This window comes from Phascolarctos cinereus, unplaced genomic scaffold, assembly GCF_003287225.1.
Source record: "Phascolarctos cinereus isolate Bilbo 61053 unplaced genomic scaffold, phaCin_HiC Scaffold_5;HRSCAF=322, whole genome shotgun sequence".
Lineage (NCBI taxonomy): Eukaryota > Metazoa > Chordata > Mammalia > Diprotodontia > Phascolarctidae > Phascolarctos > Phascolarctos cinereus.
In genome coordinates this window covers 30,555,273-30,571,335 of record NW_027555958.1, presented here as the reverse complement: position 1 = coordinate 30,571,335, position 16,063 = coordinate 30,555,273, and the positions used below count along the sequence as shown (strand labels likewise).

The window sequence follows — 16,063 nt, the reverse complement described above, 5'->3', positions numbered from 1 at the left end:
TCCTGGAGCCCACGGTGGTCTCAGAGGCAGAGTCCCAAGTTCTGGGAGTGGAGGCTGATGACCAGAACTCTGGCAGTATGGTTTAGAAATGGCTCAGTCATGCTAGGGAGATGCAGTTCTGGGCAGTGTGAGTTGGACACTCCCAGCAGAGCCCAGAGGGTTTGGTGGCCACCTGATTTTTTTTTTGGTCATATCCAAAAATAAATGATTTTGGTTATTTTCAATGGTTCTGTTTAACCAATATTTATCAGATACCTGCTGTGTGCCTAACACTCTGCTAGGTGCTAGGGATACAAAAGAGAAAGTGAAACAGGCCCTGCCCTCAAGGATCTGTTCTGCTGGGGAGAATGGCATGTGTGCTTTGAAGTGAGCTCGGGATCCTGGGACATGGAGGTGAGAGGTGTTCTAGGCGTGGGGTGTAGAAAGTCTGGGCAAGGGGTGGAGATGGAGAATGGAACGGCAAAGGAGCATGCATGGAGCAGCCAGAAGACAGTGTGTTTAGACTGTGGAGGAGTACATGATGGGGAGCGATGAGCAGTGAGCTCAGCTGGTGAGGCTGCGGCCAGGCTGGAAAAGCTTTAGAGCCCAACAGACAAGTTTGCATTTCATTCTGGAGGCTTTGGGACCCAGGGGCCTCTTGGGCAGGGGTGTGACATGGTCAGCCCTGAGCCTGAGGAATAGCATTTTGTCAGCTGTGTGGAGGTTGAATTGGAGTTGGGAGGAGGCTTGAGATGCAGAGACTATTGCAGTCGTTCAGGAGAGAGGTGAGGAGGACCTGAAGTGGAATGGTAGCCATGGGGGTAGAAAGAGGGAGATGGATGTGAGGAGAGAGAAAAATGGTTTAAAAAAAAGTGACCATCAGGGTACAAATCTGGGTGACTGGAAAATGGTGGTGCCCTCTACAGAAATAGGGAAGTTAGGAAGGTGAAAGAATTTTGAGGGGAAAGATCATGAGTTTTGTTTTGGACATGCTGAATTGGAGGTACCTATGAGATATCTAAGGCAGCTAGGTAAAGTGCTAGGTTTGGAGTCAGGAAGCCCTGAATTCAAATCCAGATTCAAACACTTACTAGCTATGTGACCCTGGGCAAGTCACTTAACCCTCTTTGCCTCAGTTTCTTCATCTGTCAAAGGAGCTGGAGAAGCCAGTAGCAAGTCTGTGCCAAGAAAACCCCAAATGGAGTCACAAAAAATTGGACACGACTGAAACAACTGAACAACAATGTGGGACATCTAGTTGGAGATATTTGATAGGAAATGATACGTGGGAGAAGGCTTCAGGAGGGATGGGGAGTAGACAGAGACCTCAAAGTTGGCCTGCATAGAGGTGATAGTTGAATCAATGGGAACTGATGAGATCATGGAGTTAAGACTTTGGAGAAAAGATGATTCTGGAAAGAACACTGGGGCACAACCATGTATGTTCAGTTTTTTTTTTCCGGTCATGTCTGATGCTTTATGGCCCCATTTCAAGTTTTCTTGGCAAAGATACTGGAGTGGTTTGCATTTTCCTTTCCCAACTCATTTGACAGATGAGGAAACTGAGGCAAAGAGGGTTTGCTAAGGGTCACATAAGCTAGTAAGACAAATTTGAACTCAGGTCTTCTTGACTCCAAGCCCAGCACTCTATCCACTGCACCACCTAACTGCCCCCACCCACATATAGAGTGTGGGAAAAGGACGATGGATCCTGCCCGGAAGACTTGAGGATTAGTTAAACAGATAAGAGAACTAGGAGAAAGTAGTGTCATTAGAACCCCGAGAGTAGAGTACCTAGAAGGTGAGGGTGGAGTGGGGTCAGCAATGTTAAGTGTTATAGCCAGGTCAGGAGAGAGAAGCTCCGACAGAAGGCCCTCAGATTTGGCTAACAGAACAGTGGTCACCTTGGAGAGCAGTTTCAGTTGAGGGATGAGGTCAGAAGTCAGGGTGCTAGGGGTCAAGCTGCAGCACTGGAGGCGACTGTGATGGACAGCTTTTTCCAGGAGTTCAAGTTCCCTGTTGATAGGGAGAAGAGCTGCAAGTGGAGAGTTGGATCAGGGGGAGTTTTTTTAAGCATGGCAAAGTCTGGGTACATTATAAAGTAGTAGGGAAGGTCGAGGAAGGGAAATTGGGGAGAGAAAGGAGGATCAACAGGGCAGTCCCCCAGGGGGAGAAGAGAGGAAGGGGAGCAAGGACCCAAGTGGAGGGGTGGACTGCCTTGTCTAATGGGGTTGCGTGGGAGGCCGAGGCCAGGGGCATTTGAACGGTGAAGAGGGAACAGGTGACAAGCAGCCTCAGTTTCTTCCATTAGGGTATTTGGTCCTCTGCTAAGAGGGATGGCCTGAAAGAAGAGAAGGTTTGGAAGTAGGGTAGAGGCAATCAGGAAAGAGTAAAGGCCTGGCATGCAGCAACCAGGGTCCAATTGAGATGTCTTAACAAATTTCTAGTAGACCTAGTCATCATGGTTGTGCAACTTCCTCCATCTGCATTCAGCAGCCTGTGTGTAGCAGCTGAGAAGGCAGATGACGGGAATAGTCCAAGCCTGGGATTTGGAAAGGAACGAGCAGCAAAATGGTGAGAATACAGGGAATGCAAGGGTGTGAGACAGTATCTAGTTGAACTGGGTGAGTACTGGGCTCAGATATTGAAGGGAGGAGAATGAATGAGAATGAACCTGGATGGGTGTGGTGAGGGCAGAGAACAGATCTAAAGGGAGTGAGGCCCCAGGGAACCATAGGATGATAGGGAGCTATGGTCAGAGGAATAGCAGAATTATGGAAAGTGGAGCTAGAGCACTTGTTGGGGGCCACGTGCTGAAGGGTGTCACCATCTTGGTGAGTCACTTCAGTGGAGTAGCGGTGCAGATCAGGAGAATGTGGGAGGTGGATGAATGGGAAGCTACTTGAGGACATGTTAGCATCTAAGTCCAAGTCCCCAAGTGTGAGGAGAATGCCGGCAAGCTGTGAAAACTGTGAGACAGTCAGGGAGGGAGGTTTAACCTGGAAGCCAGTGTAGAGTAACCATAAAGACCACATGGAGGTAGGGCAGAGGGCAAGGCTCTAGTCCTGCCTAGTGGTCAAGGTGGGGATGGGCGGGCAGAATGCTGAGTATCACCTCCAGTCAATAGCCAGATCAGTTTTGCCCCAGGGCTCGCTGCTAGGTTGAACAAATTTTAAAATTAAGTTCTTTTTATTTTGTTTACTAAAGCCAATTGAAGTGGATATTGCACTTGTGAAGTCATTAGGGGGTAGGACAATTCCAGTGTAACAGGTTTATCATGGCTGTTGGGAGGATATTTTTGCCGTATTTCATTGGGAAGACAATAACTACAAAAACAATATATGTAAATGGTTAAATCTAACATCAGAATTACTGTATATTTTCTTGAGTATATTTATGTAACATTAGCAATATAAGCATTTCTGTATTTTAAATTTTAGCTATTGACTTATACTTGTTAAAAATAAAACAAAAATTAGTTTCTGATAGCTCAGCATGAGAAACTTAAGCTTGTAGACCTAACTGGTCAGTTATTTTTCTCTCTTTTTTTCCCCCCATTTACTGGAAGAGAAAGCTAAGCATTTCATTTTTTCCAGTTCCCAAAGGATTTTTCAACTCAGAATGAGTTCATTCAAAGAAAGAAAATTTGTCTCCCCTTGGAAAAAACTATGGCCATTAAAATTGGATTATTTGCTTAGTATTTATTTATTTATATAATATTATTTTTTTATTTAACAATATTTGAACATAGGACAGGTGGCATAGTGGATAGAGCATGGGCCCTGGAGTCAGGAGGACCTGGATTCAAATCCAGCCTCAGACTCTTACCAGCTCCGACCCTGGGCAAGTCACTGAACCCAGATTGCCTCCAAAAATATATATATAATAATAACCTTTGAATACACATGGTTGTAATTTTCCCTGGAGCTCACTGGTATTATTCAGTTTGATTGAGCATCCATTAATTATGTGAAAGATATTTGGAATGCAAAGATACAAAAACAACCTAGTCCATGGCCACAAAAGGTTTGTGATTTAATAAGGAGAAAGGGATGTACACAAATAACTTTAATATGTGATCTGTGTTAGGAAAGCGCAGATCCCTGTGAGGGACATTAATTTAAGAAGACACATTCTTTTGTTAGGGAAAGAAAGATTAGGGAAGGCTTCATGGAGCTTGGAGTATTGCAAGATGTAGTACTTAAGTTGGGTGTTGAAAAAGGTAAAAGATTTCGGGAAGTGGGAGAGTCAGCAGTGGGGGCATCTTCTTTCTGTCACCTTTGGAGCATGGCGACTCTCTTGTTTCTCAAGAGCGTCTAGGACGTGAAGGGGATCCAGTAAAAGGTTGGGACATAATTGTTGTTGTTCAGTCGTTCAGTCACGTGTGCCTCTTTGTGACCCCACGGACCATAGCAGCTGGGCCATTCTATCCAGGGAGACAGTATTGAAGACAAGTTATGGAGGGCCCTGGGGGGATGGCTAGGGTGTCTCCCATCTTGCCGCCTTCATCTGTCCGGCATTGTGTGTGATGATGTGCATGTTTTCCCTTGGTAGCACATATGTTCCTTGAGGGCAGGGACTGTCTCAGTTTTGCACTCGTGTCTCTAGTGCTTAGCATAATGCCCTATTAGCTGCTTAATAAATGTGAGTTGGTTGGTTGGTTGATTTATTGAGAGGGATTAAGTGAGATGGAAACTTGCTTTAGGGCTCTTGCATATGAGTAGATTAGAATCTCGCTAGTCATAGTTAGCTTTTTTGCTTCATCAATTAAGGATTGACCCTGTTACTAAAAGATGCCCTAATAAAATCCCATTTGTCCTATTAATAGGCTTGTGGTGGCATTTATTTATAAAATTACTGAAAAAATTACCTCAGATATGATTTGTACTAGTCATAGGTCATTCGGTTCCGTGATGGTGTTTGAATTTTAATGTGTTTTGAGACTGAATTTATATAAGCTTTTACAAAAAAAAGAATTAATGAGTATTAACATAAAGTATTAGTTGGGGTTTCAACACTTTTTTTACACCCACTCCACTCGAGACTGTGGTAACTTGGTACCAATCTAGAAAATGTAGAAATATAACTTAGAAATAGTTTTCTTGAAATTCTAGACTAATGAATTCTTTGGAAGATCACTAATTGTTTTGTGATTATGGAACTTGTTAAAATACCTGCATTGGTTATTGGTTATGATTGACCACTTAGTCCAAGGATAAGCTGAACCCTGCTTCTTTAGAGACAGTAAGTTCCCTGAAGCTACTTGGGAAAGTGAGAGAAAAAAATCATCCTGGTTTTTCTATTCCTTTCCTCCATGTTCTTGGTTCCTTTTCTGTTTTCATCAGCTGGGTAGCACAGTGGATAGAGCCTTTGGCCTGGAGTCAAGAGGATATGAGATCAACTGCAGACAATATGAAATACTTGGGAGTTTATCTGCCAAGACAAATCCAGGAATTATGTCAGAGGTTCCCAAACTTTTTTGGCCTGCTGTCTCCTTTAAAAAAAAAAAGATTACTCAGTGCCCACCTGGAAATCTGCTTGCTTTAATCCTTTAATTTTTTAAAAAATTTGTATCATTTAAAAAAATATAAAATATGTATTTTTTAAGTGATGCATCTTAAATTTAATAATTTGCTGCAAATTTGTAGTTTTTTTCTTGCACTGAAATTTTGATGATGCAATATTGCATAAGGGAACTGTATAGTATCATATTGTAAACAAGTCATCATATGCGCATATTCCTGCCGCCTGCTAACACTTGATTGTTAAGACCCATTGGCAGACTTGACCACTAATGGTTTATAACTTGCATTTTGTGTGTTTGTTTGGAAAACAATGGGATCACTATGACTTTAACTCTGTTACACAACAGATGAAACATGTACAAATGGTTTTCAAAATTTTCTTATCTTCCCTTCTTTCCTTATGCTTCCACCACCTCCTGTTTTTATTCAGGGTCCCTCAATTGCACCCAAGGCTACTGCTGCAGGCTGGCGAGCTTCCCCCCTCCCCCATTGGTCCAGTGCCCCCCTGGGGGTGGTATCACCCACTTTGGGAACCTATGAATTATACGAATACAATTACAAAACACTTTTCACACAAGTAAAGACAGATCTAAACCATTGGAGGGGTATTCCTTGTTCCTGGGTTAGCTGAGCCAATATAATAAAAATGATGATCCTACCTAGATTTATTTACTTAATGCATTACCAATCAAACTTCGAAATAATTATTTTGTAGAGCTAGAAAAAATAATAACAAGATTCATCTGGAAGAACAAAACATTAAGAATATCAAGGGAATCATGAAAGCAGTCTAGTACTGGCTAAGAAATAGAGTGGTGGGTCAGTGGCATAGATTAGGTGCACAGTACACAGTAGAAAATGACCATAGTGATCTGATGGTTAACAAACTCAAAGATCTAAGATTTGGGACAAGAAATCACTCTTTAACAAAAATTGCTGGGAAAACTGGAAAGCAGTTTCGCAGAAACTAGATATAGACCAACATCTCACACCAAGATAAGGTCAAAATGGGTATATGATTTAGACATAAAGGGTGATATCATAAGCAAATTAGGGGAGAATAGAAAATTTTATTTGTAAAGGAAGAATTTATGACCAAACGAGATAGAGAGGATCACAGTAAGTAAAATGGATAATTTGAATTACATTAAATTTAAAAAGTTTTACACAAACAAAACCAATGTAGCCAAGATTAGAAAGAAAGCAGGAAACTGGAAAAAAAATTATGGCAAGTTTCTCTGATAAAGGCCTCATTCCTTTTTTTTTTTAAGTGTTTTTAGGCAATTGCGGTTAAGTGACTTGCCCAGGGTCACACAGGTAGTAAGTGTCAAGTGTTTGGTCTGAGGCCGGATTTGAACTCAGGTCCTCCTGACTTCAGGGCCAGTGCTCTATCTTAGACACTGTGCCACGTAGCTGCTCCTAAAGGCCTTATTTCTTAAATATATAGAGAATTGAGTCAAATTTATAAGAATACAAGTCATTCCCCAGTTGGTAAATAGTCAAAAGATAGTAGCAGGCAGTTTTCAAATGAAGTAATCAGAGCTAGAGTCATGTAAAAAAATGCTCTAAATCATCTGAAGTAGCACCTCACACTTATCAGATTGGCTAATATGGCAAAAAGGAAAATGACAGATGTTGGAGGGGTTGGGGAGAAATTGACACTAATGCACTGATGGTGAAGTTGTGAACTGATCCAGCCATTCTGGAAAACAATTTGGAACTGTGCCCCAGAAGCTGTAAAACCACATGCCCTGTGACCTAGAATACCACTAGTAGGTCTATATTCCAAAGAGATAAAAGAAAAAGGGCATTTATGTACAAACATACTTATAGGAGTTCTTTTTTGTGGTGGCAAAGAATTGGAAATTGAGGGGATGTGCATCAGTTGGGGAATGGCTGAACAAGTTGTGGTATAGGACTGTGATGAAAAACTATTGTGCTGCAAGCAATGATGAGCAGGATGGTTTCAGAAAAACTTGTAAAGACTTATGTGAACTGATGCAAAGTGAAGTGAGCAGAGCCAGGAGAACACGTATACAGTAGCAGCAATATCATACGATGATCAACTATGAATGACTTAGCTGTTCTCAAGACCATTCCAAAGGACTTAAAATGAAAAATGCTCTCTGCCTCCAGAGAAAGAACTGATAGAGTCTGAATGTGGATTGAAGCATACTTTTTAAACTTTATTTTTCTTGCTTTTTTTTTTGTAACATGGCTAATATGGAAATATGTTTTTCATTATTTCACATGTATAATTGATATGACATTTCTTGCCTTTACAGTGGGTAAGGGAGAAGTAGAAGGGAGGGAGAGAATTGAGAACTCAATTTAAAAAAAAAATTAACTCCTAAGATAAATAAACTTGAAGTTTAAAAAAGCATATGTTACAGGGGGAAAAAAGATCTAAGGTCAAAGCTGGCTTCCCATACTAGCTCTGTGAAAGTCATATGACCTCTGTGTCTGAATTTCTCATTTGTAAAATGGGGGCGATCGTAGCACCTCTCTCTAGTATTGTGAGGAATAAATGAGACAATATTTGTAAAGCACTTTGCAAACCTTCAAGTGCTATACAAATGCTAGCTATTTACTGGGTGGTTTGAATGTTGGAGTAGCTTTTTCTGTTTTGGGGTTGGTTTGGTTTTTTTTTTTTTCCTAGTGATGACTGGGATGTTTGAGGGAGGTGAGCGAAAGAGTTAAGAGTGGGTATTTCTTGATAGACCTCTCTTGAAACTTAGCTTTTCCTCATCCTGGCTTCAGTGTCAGAGAACCCTAAATCAGTGTTTTCTTCTTCCTAATGACATTTTTACATGTATAGGAACCCCAAAAGCCACTTATTGTTCAGGATTACTGTGGTAAAGATTCTCTGAAACTAGATCAATAAAGCGTTGTTACTTTGGGCCACCCACTGGGATTTGAAAACAGCTGTTACAGGGAACACTTCTTTGCAGTGGTGTTCCACAGTAATGAGATTTTATTTGTATTTTGAAAATGCAGAAACATTGGCTGTGGGATGAGTGAGTGGGGGAAACTTTAGAGCATCTCTGTAATTTAGTTCAATCCAGGAAGTGGACAGAGGAATACTGAAATGTAGATTGAAGTGTTTTCGTTTAATCCCATTATGCTGTCATTTTTCCAGTTTAAGTAAAGTAATTTTTATTGAGTTTTCAAAATGTCAGTAATAAAGCTTTAATGCACAAGGGTACAGATTCATGTTTCATATACTGTAGACACTGGCCAATTATTGGGTTTGACGATTATTGGATTTTGAGGCTCCAATGTTTAACACTGCCTATTTGCATGTCTATATGTAATCAAACTTGCTACATTATCTTGAGCAAATAAAATATAATTGTTACTGCTTGTAATTAATCTGTCTTACGTAGTACTTAGCTGTGTTGATGGGAATATGATTCATTGTTTAGATCTTACTGAAATACAAAGAAAATTGATCAGATGGATTTTTTTTTCCAGTTGGATTCTGTTAGTGTTAAGTTATCAGTAAATTTTAAAACAGTTGAGGCTAAATCCTCTGTTTGCATGCCCCTCTGTGTATATTCAGATAAGTGTGTGTTGGAATGAGTTTCTTCCCTGGTAGAATTTTGAAAATATTATACATACTACAAAACTACAATGATTATTTGTTATACCTTTGCCTGATATCCAGTGGCACAAAGTAGGTTTTAACTTAGATTAATTCTCGGTTAAAGGTGTTGTCATCGAAAGCCCTCCCTGTAACCCAGTGTCATGATCCTGAGGATGGCATCACGCTCCAGCATTAGTACAAGGTGTCCCAAAAGTCTTAGTCTTTTTTCACTATTAAAGCTTAACACTGCACTAGGACTTTTGGGACACCCTGTATACTATTTAAAGAGCACCAGGCTGCGAGATGTGATGGTATCTCAGTTTGGCCATCGCTCGATGATCTTGGGCAGGTGACGTCTCCATCCCTGAAATTTCCCCCTCTGAAATGAGGGGTTTGTACAAGGTGATTTTGAAGGGCTCCTTCTAGTGTCATGATTGGTGCTTCTAGGTATGACCCTAGGACCAAAAGGATGTGGCGTGTTGCTGAGACTATGATGGTCATTTTTTAGGGGAACACTAGTCTAGCTTGTGTGTGTGTGTGTGTGTGTGTGTGTGTGTGTGTGTGTGTGTGTGTTTAAATTGCTTGACTCAGGGAGAGCATGCTTTAATGCCAGAGTATCTATAGGTCTGCTTTGGTTTTCTAAACCAGTTTAGCCAATTTAGTTTATTACCTGAGAGAATCTGGAAATTAAGATTGCATCTGACAAGGGATTTCCACTCGGTTCACAAGAGAGGTGAACATATTGTGTGACACCAGAGTTTTTAAATGAGATGTTTTTCCAAAAAAATTTTTCACTTGGTATATCTTATGAACTGCGTCATGTTATAGATGTTTTTTCATGATATGCCATCACAGAAATGCAAGCATGCTTTACAAATACCTTTGTAGAGTTGAGATGCGCAGAAGAATGAACGGAATCTTTAAATATGAGATTGCCATTCTTAATAACATCGTTTTGGAGATTGGCTTTGCAAGTTGGGGGACATGAATATAATGCAGTATTACCAGGTTGTAAGAAACAGTAATTATGATGGATGTAGAGAAGCATGAAAACAGTTGCACACAATGACTCCAGCAATGTAAGTGGACAGATCAGCAACAGAAAAACAACAGACATACGTGGAAAACTGAAATTATGACACAGCATGGACCCAAAGAAGAGATGGGAGAAGAGACTACCCTACTGCTTTGCAGAGGTGGACAACTGTGGGTAGGTAATGCTGCATACAGTGTCAGGGTTTTTGGGTTTTTGGTTTTGGTTTTTTTTTGATAAATCGGTTAGTTTTGCTGAATTTTTTCTTTTTTTATTCCTTATTATGAGGGATGGTTTTCTGGGAGGAGGAAAGGAAACACAGGGAAACACAGACAGTGTTAAGATGATCAGTATAAAATATTATATAATTAAGTATATAAGTAAGTGTCTAGTTTGCACATCTTGTATGTGTGATTGGCTAGTTTTACAGAAACATTGAAAGCAATTTTGTAGGGACATTGGGTGTTTGTGGGAGCAATGTTATATAAATAGTCTGCTGAAAGAACTCTTCACTGTAAAGTGACGTGAAAATGGGTTTGGTTATGATGTGTTAGATACGTTATTGTGAAATTACTTTGGCTAAGACCATGTAGTGTGGGGTATGTTGACCCTCAAGTGGGTAAACATTAAGAATGAGGGAGAAATAACTTGAAGGATGTGGTAGATAGAGTGCTGTCCTTGGAATCGGGGAAGACCTGGGCTCAGGTCTTACTTCTGACACATCTGTGGCGGTTGTGCTGCTCTTAACCTCCCTGTGCCTCAGTCAACTCTGACAAAGAGCTGGTGATCTGCCTTGGTAGAGGGGGTTCCCCAACCCAGTGAAGTCACAGTTCTGCACCATCCTTTCCCCCCAAAACAAAGCAGCAATAGAACAGCTAGGGGCGAGGATCATTGTTTTTAACCTCGTCCATTTTTTCTTCCATTATTTCATCTTGATGGCCTACTCTTTTTTTTTTTTTTTTTGCTTTTTGGTGAGGCAGTCCGGGTGAAGTGACTTGCCCAGGCTCACATTGCTAATAAATGTCAAGTGTCTGAGGCTGGATTTGAATGCAGGTCCTTCTGACTCCTGAGGCCAGAGCTCTATCCACTGCACCACCAGCTGCCCCCCAAGCCTGCTCTTGATTGACTGTGGCAACAGAGGAGGGTGGGAGAGCCTTGGTGTGTGACGTCTCTCTTTGGAGTGTTGTTGAGTCGTTACAGTTGTGTCCTACTCTTTGTGACCCCATTTGGAGTTTTCTTGGCAAAGATCCTGGAGTGGTTCGCCATTTCCTTCTCCAGCTCATTTGACAAATGAGGAAACTGAGGCAAACAGGGTGAAGTGACTTGCCCAGGGTCACACGTCTAGTAAATGTCTGAGGCCAGATTGGAACTTAGATTGTCCCTGATTCCAGTTTAGGAACTCTATCTACTGTGCCACCTAGTCCCAGAAAATGGGATCAAGACCTTACTTCCCCAGTTGGAGCAGCCAGTGATGGGGAAGGGGCCCAAGCCCGGGGAGCCCTACTGCAGAAAGCAAGCATTTCCCCAGCATCATTCCATATTGCAGTTGCCATAGTACCCTAAGGAGTGCTCTGAGCCTCACTGTGCTTTTGACTTGAAAAAAGCTAGATTAGATTAACTGCCATATTTAATGCTCAATCACAGTTAAATTCCCCAAATCAAATTGTTACTTTTAAAATGATTATTTAAATTCTGTTTTTCTACTTTTGACTTTCTACTTTATAAAAATTAGTCTAAGTGATGAAGGAGAAGTAAGTACCTTTATATTGTTAGAAAGTAATTTCTTATTTTCTTTTTGAGAGCCTTATTCCTTTAACCTCCTGCTCCTTGTAATCTTGCTATTTCCTTGACACCCCTGCTTCTGAACCCCGTCCTCGGCTCTCCCTGCTGAGACAGTTCGCTTGTACTTCATGGTTACTGACGACTCTTTCAGTTCTTATTTTCCATCAACTGTCTGTTGCAAAATAAGGTTGCTTTGTTTGGGGGAAAGGGAGAGAGAGAAGCCTTCCTGAATGGAACCATTCCCTTTGAAGTTGGAGCACTTCAGAGACAATTGAGATGCTTTCAGGTTTCTCTCCTACCACCCAGAAAACCTGCAGTGAGCACGCACTTCTGTTGATGACATCGATTTGTTGCTATGGAAATAGCAGTAATGTCACAGATTCAGCCCAGTGACTTTACTGCAGGTTCATGCAGGAGAAAGGAGTAGGCTTTAGGGAAGAACCTTATTAAAACTGACAGCTGTCAATTGTGAGAAGGTGAAAGGTCAATGGAGACAATCCTGCTTCTTTTTGTATTAAAGTTGCATCTCCATCCACCCCCTTCCGCCTTGGCAAATTCATTGCACACATTTGAATGTCCCAGTGTGATTTCAGGCCCAGAAACATCTTTTGTGAAACCAAGACTTTTTAAATTTCTCACTTACTCAAGATGATTTAAGTAACTTTTAACTCCAGTTGTCTGCACTGAATTACCTTTTCCTTTTCCATCCTTAGGACAAGGGCAGCAGCAGCAAGCAGCAGCAGCTCCAGGGCCAGCAGCTAATGCAGTAGCCCCCAGGCCCCAGCAGCAGAATGGGAGTTCAGGACTGGGTGAGTCCTGCCCCTGGCTGAGCTTTAGATGTGCCTTGTGACCATGAAGCCTTTGCAGGGTGCTTGCTATTGAGTCTGGGGTGAAAGGAGGCTAAAGAACACTTTCCTTGGAAGATTTAAAAGTAATTCAAATTCTTATTGTAAAGTACACGCTAGAAAGAAAAGTTAACAATCAGGACCTTCGAGTGATGTATTGGTTATATCTGTGTACTAATGTATAGTACCCTTAGTAGTTCAGACCTTACAAACCTTAGAGTTTCTCACACATTCTTGGGTTTTATATCCTCTTACTTTTCTGTTCATTTGCATACCTTTTAAAATTCTTATCTTTTAGCTCGTTCTCCACCATCTGTTTCATTAAATTTAGTTTCTCTCTCTGTTTTCCATTTTAGTCTCTCTTGGGTTTTTAATCTTTTGCTTGAAGAACCATATCATTTATATTGGTCAGAGAGTCTCTATTTTTCAGTTTTCATTGAAAAACAATATTTTCTTCTTCTGATTTTCTCTATAGAAGATCCAGGGAGACTTTAATCAAATTATTTTGTTTGCTTTTTTTTGGCCTTTACTTGAGGAACCTCCAAATTAGAGTCCGTGATTTGTAGAATTTGGTTGGGTCTATTTTTAGGTGTAACTTTTTTTCTCATCACTGTGTCTCCACTGCCTCTACCCCCACATCTTTCTTAAGAATTGTTGTTTTCTGTTTTTCAATGCCAGTGTTCTGAGAGGAGCAAAATTAAAACCTTGACATTTTCAGGATATGCATGACACATTGCCATTGACATTAGGTGCATTTGGTGATCAGAATGCTTCTGTGGAACTCTGTTCCTACCCTCCTGCAAAGTCAGCTTCCAGGACTTTAACTGGTTAACTCCTCTTACCACTTTTGCATTTTCCTCATTACTTGTGTGATTATTGTCTGACTGTAGAGTCAACTCCCAAATATTTGTGTTGCTGAACGGTTGCAGTGTCAGGGGGCGTCAAAACAAGGATGGGCCAGAAGTCATTTCCATTTTACTTAGACTGTTTCACATGCTTTTCCCTCAGACATACCTTCCCAATATCTTTGATACTTTGGATAGAAGATTTCATCAGTGTGTTTCACTGACACATTTCACTGACACATCTTAACCCCTTCATAGCTTCTCATCCTGTGTTATTCTTGTCCGTGTTCCCTGCAGTCTTCTGTAAAGTATTTAACCAACTTGATACTGTTTTCTTGTTCTTTCGGTGTCTCTGGGGACAGTATCTCTCTTGTGCTGTCCATCTGTTACCTCTCATTCTTGATATGTGACCAGCCCATTTCTTGTTCCCATCATACACGTACACAATAAAATGCCTTTTATACCTTTTCTTGTGTTCAGGTCATTATCATTGGTCACATACAGCAATCTACTTATGCCCATGACTGTCTTCAGTTAATCTTAAAATTAATACCTGCACCCTAACCCTGCGTTAGCTAGGTAGTAGAATGAGAAGGCCTGGACGTGTGGTTTGTGTTTGGAGAAGCCAAACTGGCTGCAGATGTTCCCCGAAGAGGCTGTTACGGGCTTGCCTTGTTGAGAATTACTGCTGTTGGTACCACACTTAGCCATCCTGGTAGAATAAAAACTCTTTGAGGTCAGGCTCCATGTCCTTTCCTTACTCTGTACCTCAAATATCCAGGTCAGTGTCGAGCCCTCAATAGATACTTGCTTAGCAAGGGACAGGGTTCCTTTTTTTTTTTTTAACCAACCTCTTTTCTGAGAATATTTTGTTAATTTATAGCTCTAGTCTTTACAGAAACTGAATATATGTGAGAGAAGAGACTGAGCTGCTAAGGAACATTAATTACCACCGTGTTCTCTCCAGGGAGCATAGAATGTGGTCTAGGCTGGGCGGAGTCAGAGCTGTCCTTCAGCCAGGGGTCCTGTGCCCAAGGGTTGGTTCTCACCACTGACTTGATGCCATAGTCTTCCTTAGCATCTGTAGGACAACAAGATCCTAGAATTTTTCTTGTGACAAAATGACAACGTAGCCAGATAGTTACTCATTTATCTGAGTGACAGCCCCTGTCTCCCCAGGTCCACAAGCACCCTTTTCTTTTGCTTGTTGTTTTGCCCCAATATTCTGTTGTGTTCATTAAACAAAGGTTGGATTTGCTTCTCTGTGATCTTACTTGTGGCCCGTACTCCCAAATCAAGTTTCAGGAATAGGACTGGAAAGGATTAGAGCCTAATGACGCTACTTCTCCAGACCCTACTGTGTACTTTTCCTGGAGACTACGTTTCCAAGCCTCCCACTGCAACTCTCAGCCATTATTGTATGGATAGAAATGAGAAGTAGCCTGAATATATTTCCTATTGTTTTATATAATTCTCCTCATGGAGCTGGCCATAAATACAAATGTTATACAAGTGAAATACAAGTGTTTGTGTATATTTTAAAGGTTCCACGGCAACTAAGAGCTACGGTGTTTCAAAGACATTTGGTAAAGTTGGAAGCACTAATCTGAGCACTCCCGGAGGATCCCAGTTGAAAGTCGTGCCCATCGCCAGCCTCAACCCATACCAGTCCAAGTGAGTTGTGAGACCTGCCAAGTTCAAGATGTCCTTCCTTATCATTAAAAATGGTTTCTGACTTGTGCGCCAACTGTAGGGATACCAGATGTTTGTTGAGATTTTGTTATCTTTTGAATAATCTGTGTCAGCTTTTTAAAAAAATCCCCCAAGCCACTAAGATTGTAAAAAAGATGTGTAAACTTCAAAAAGCAAACAAATGATGGAGATTATTATACTGAAAAATACTAATTCTTTATTTTTTTTAATTTTTTTTATTTTTGGCAATTGGGGTTAAGTGACTTGCCCAGGGTCACACAGCTAGTAAGTGTCAAGTGTTTGGTCTGAGGCTGGATTTGAACTCAGGTCCTCCTGATTTCAGGGCCGGTGTTCTATCCACTGTGCCACCTAGCTGCCCCTAAATACTAATTCTTTTAAAAAAAACCATCTTGTAATTGAAAGAATAGCATATTGGTCTAAAATTTAAGCCCCTTCCCTATTTAACTCCCTCTCCCTATATATGCCCTATTCCTAAATGAAATCTCTTTGAAAGGGAAAAAAATATCATTTTGTGTTACACACTGGAAACCTAAATCTGATTATGAATAAATTTGGATTTGATGTAAGCTGTAAAGGTTGGAAAGCACAGCCTATCCTCAGACCAATACAGCACCAGCAGTGAACACTGGTGTCCACTGACAGTGCTGTGCTTCTGGATACCCGTCATCAGCAGGAGATTGTCATTCTGAAAACAGATAATGATGATGATCTTGGTTAAAATTGTCTGCATGTTGCCGACTGCAGTGCAGTCTTGT

General features: G+C 41.0%; 1 protein-coding gene across 2 annotated transcripts in view; it reads left to right on the top strand.

The window, feature by feature from the left end:
- Window positions 1-16,063, top strand: part of RPA1 (replication protein A1) — a 56,401-nt gene that overhangs the window by 13,066 nt on the left and 27,272 nt on the right. For both annotated transcript variants that reach the window (XM_021006979.2, XM_021006980.2), the window contains exons 6-7: window positions 12,619-12,714; window positions 15,140-15,269. In XM_021006979.2, coding sequence (XP_020862638.1) covers window positions 12,619-12,714; window positions 15,140-15,269 — 226 coding nt within the window. The remainder of the gene's footprint in view (window positions 1-12,618; window positions 12,715-15,139; window positions 15,270-16,063) is intronic.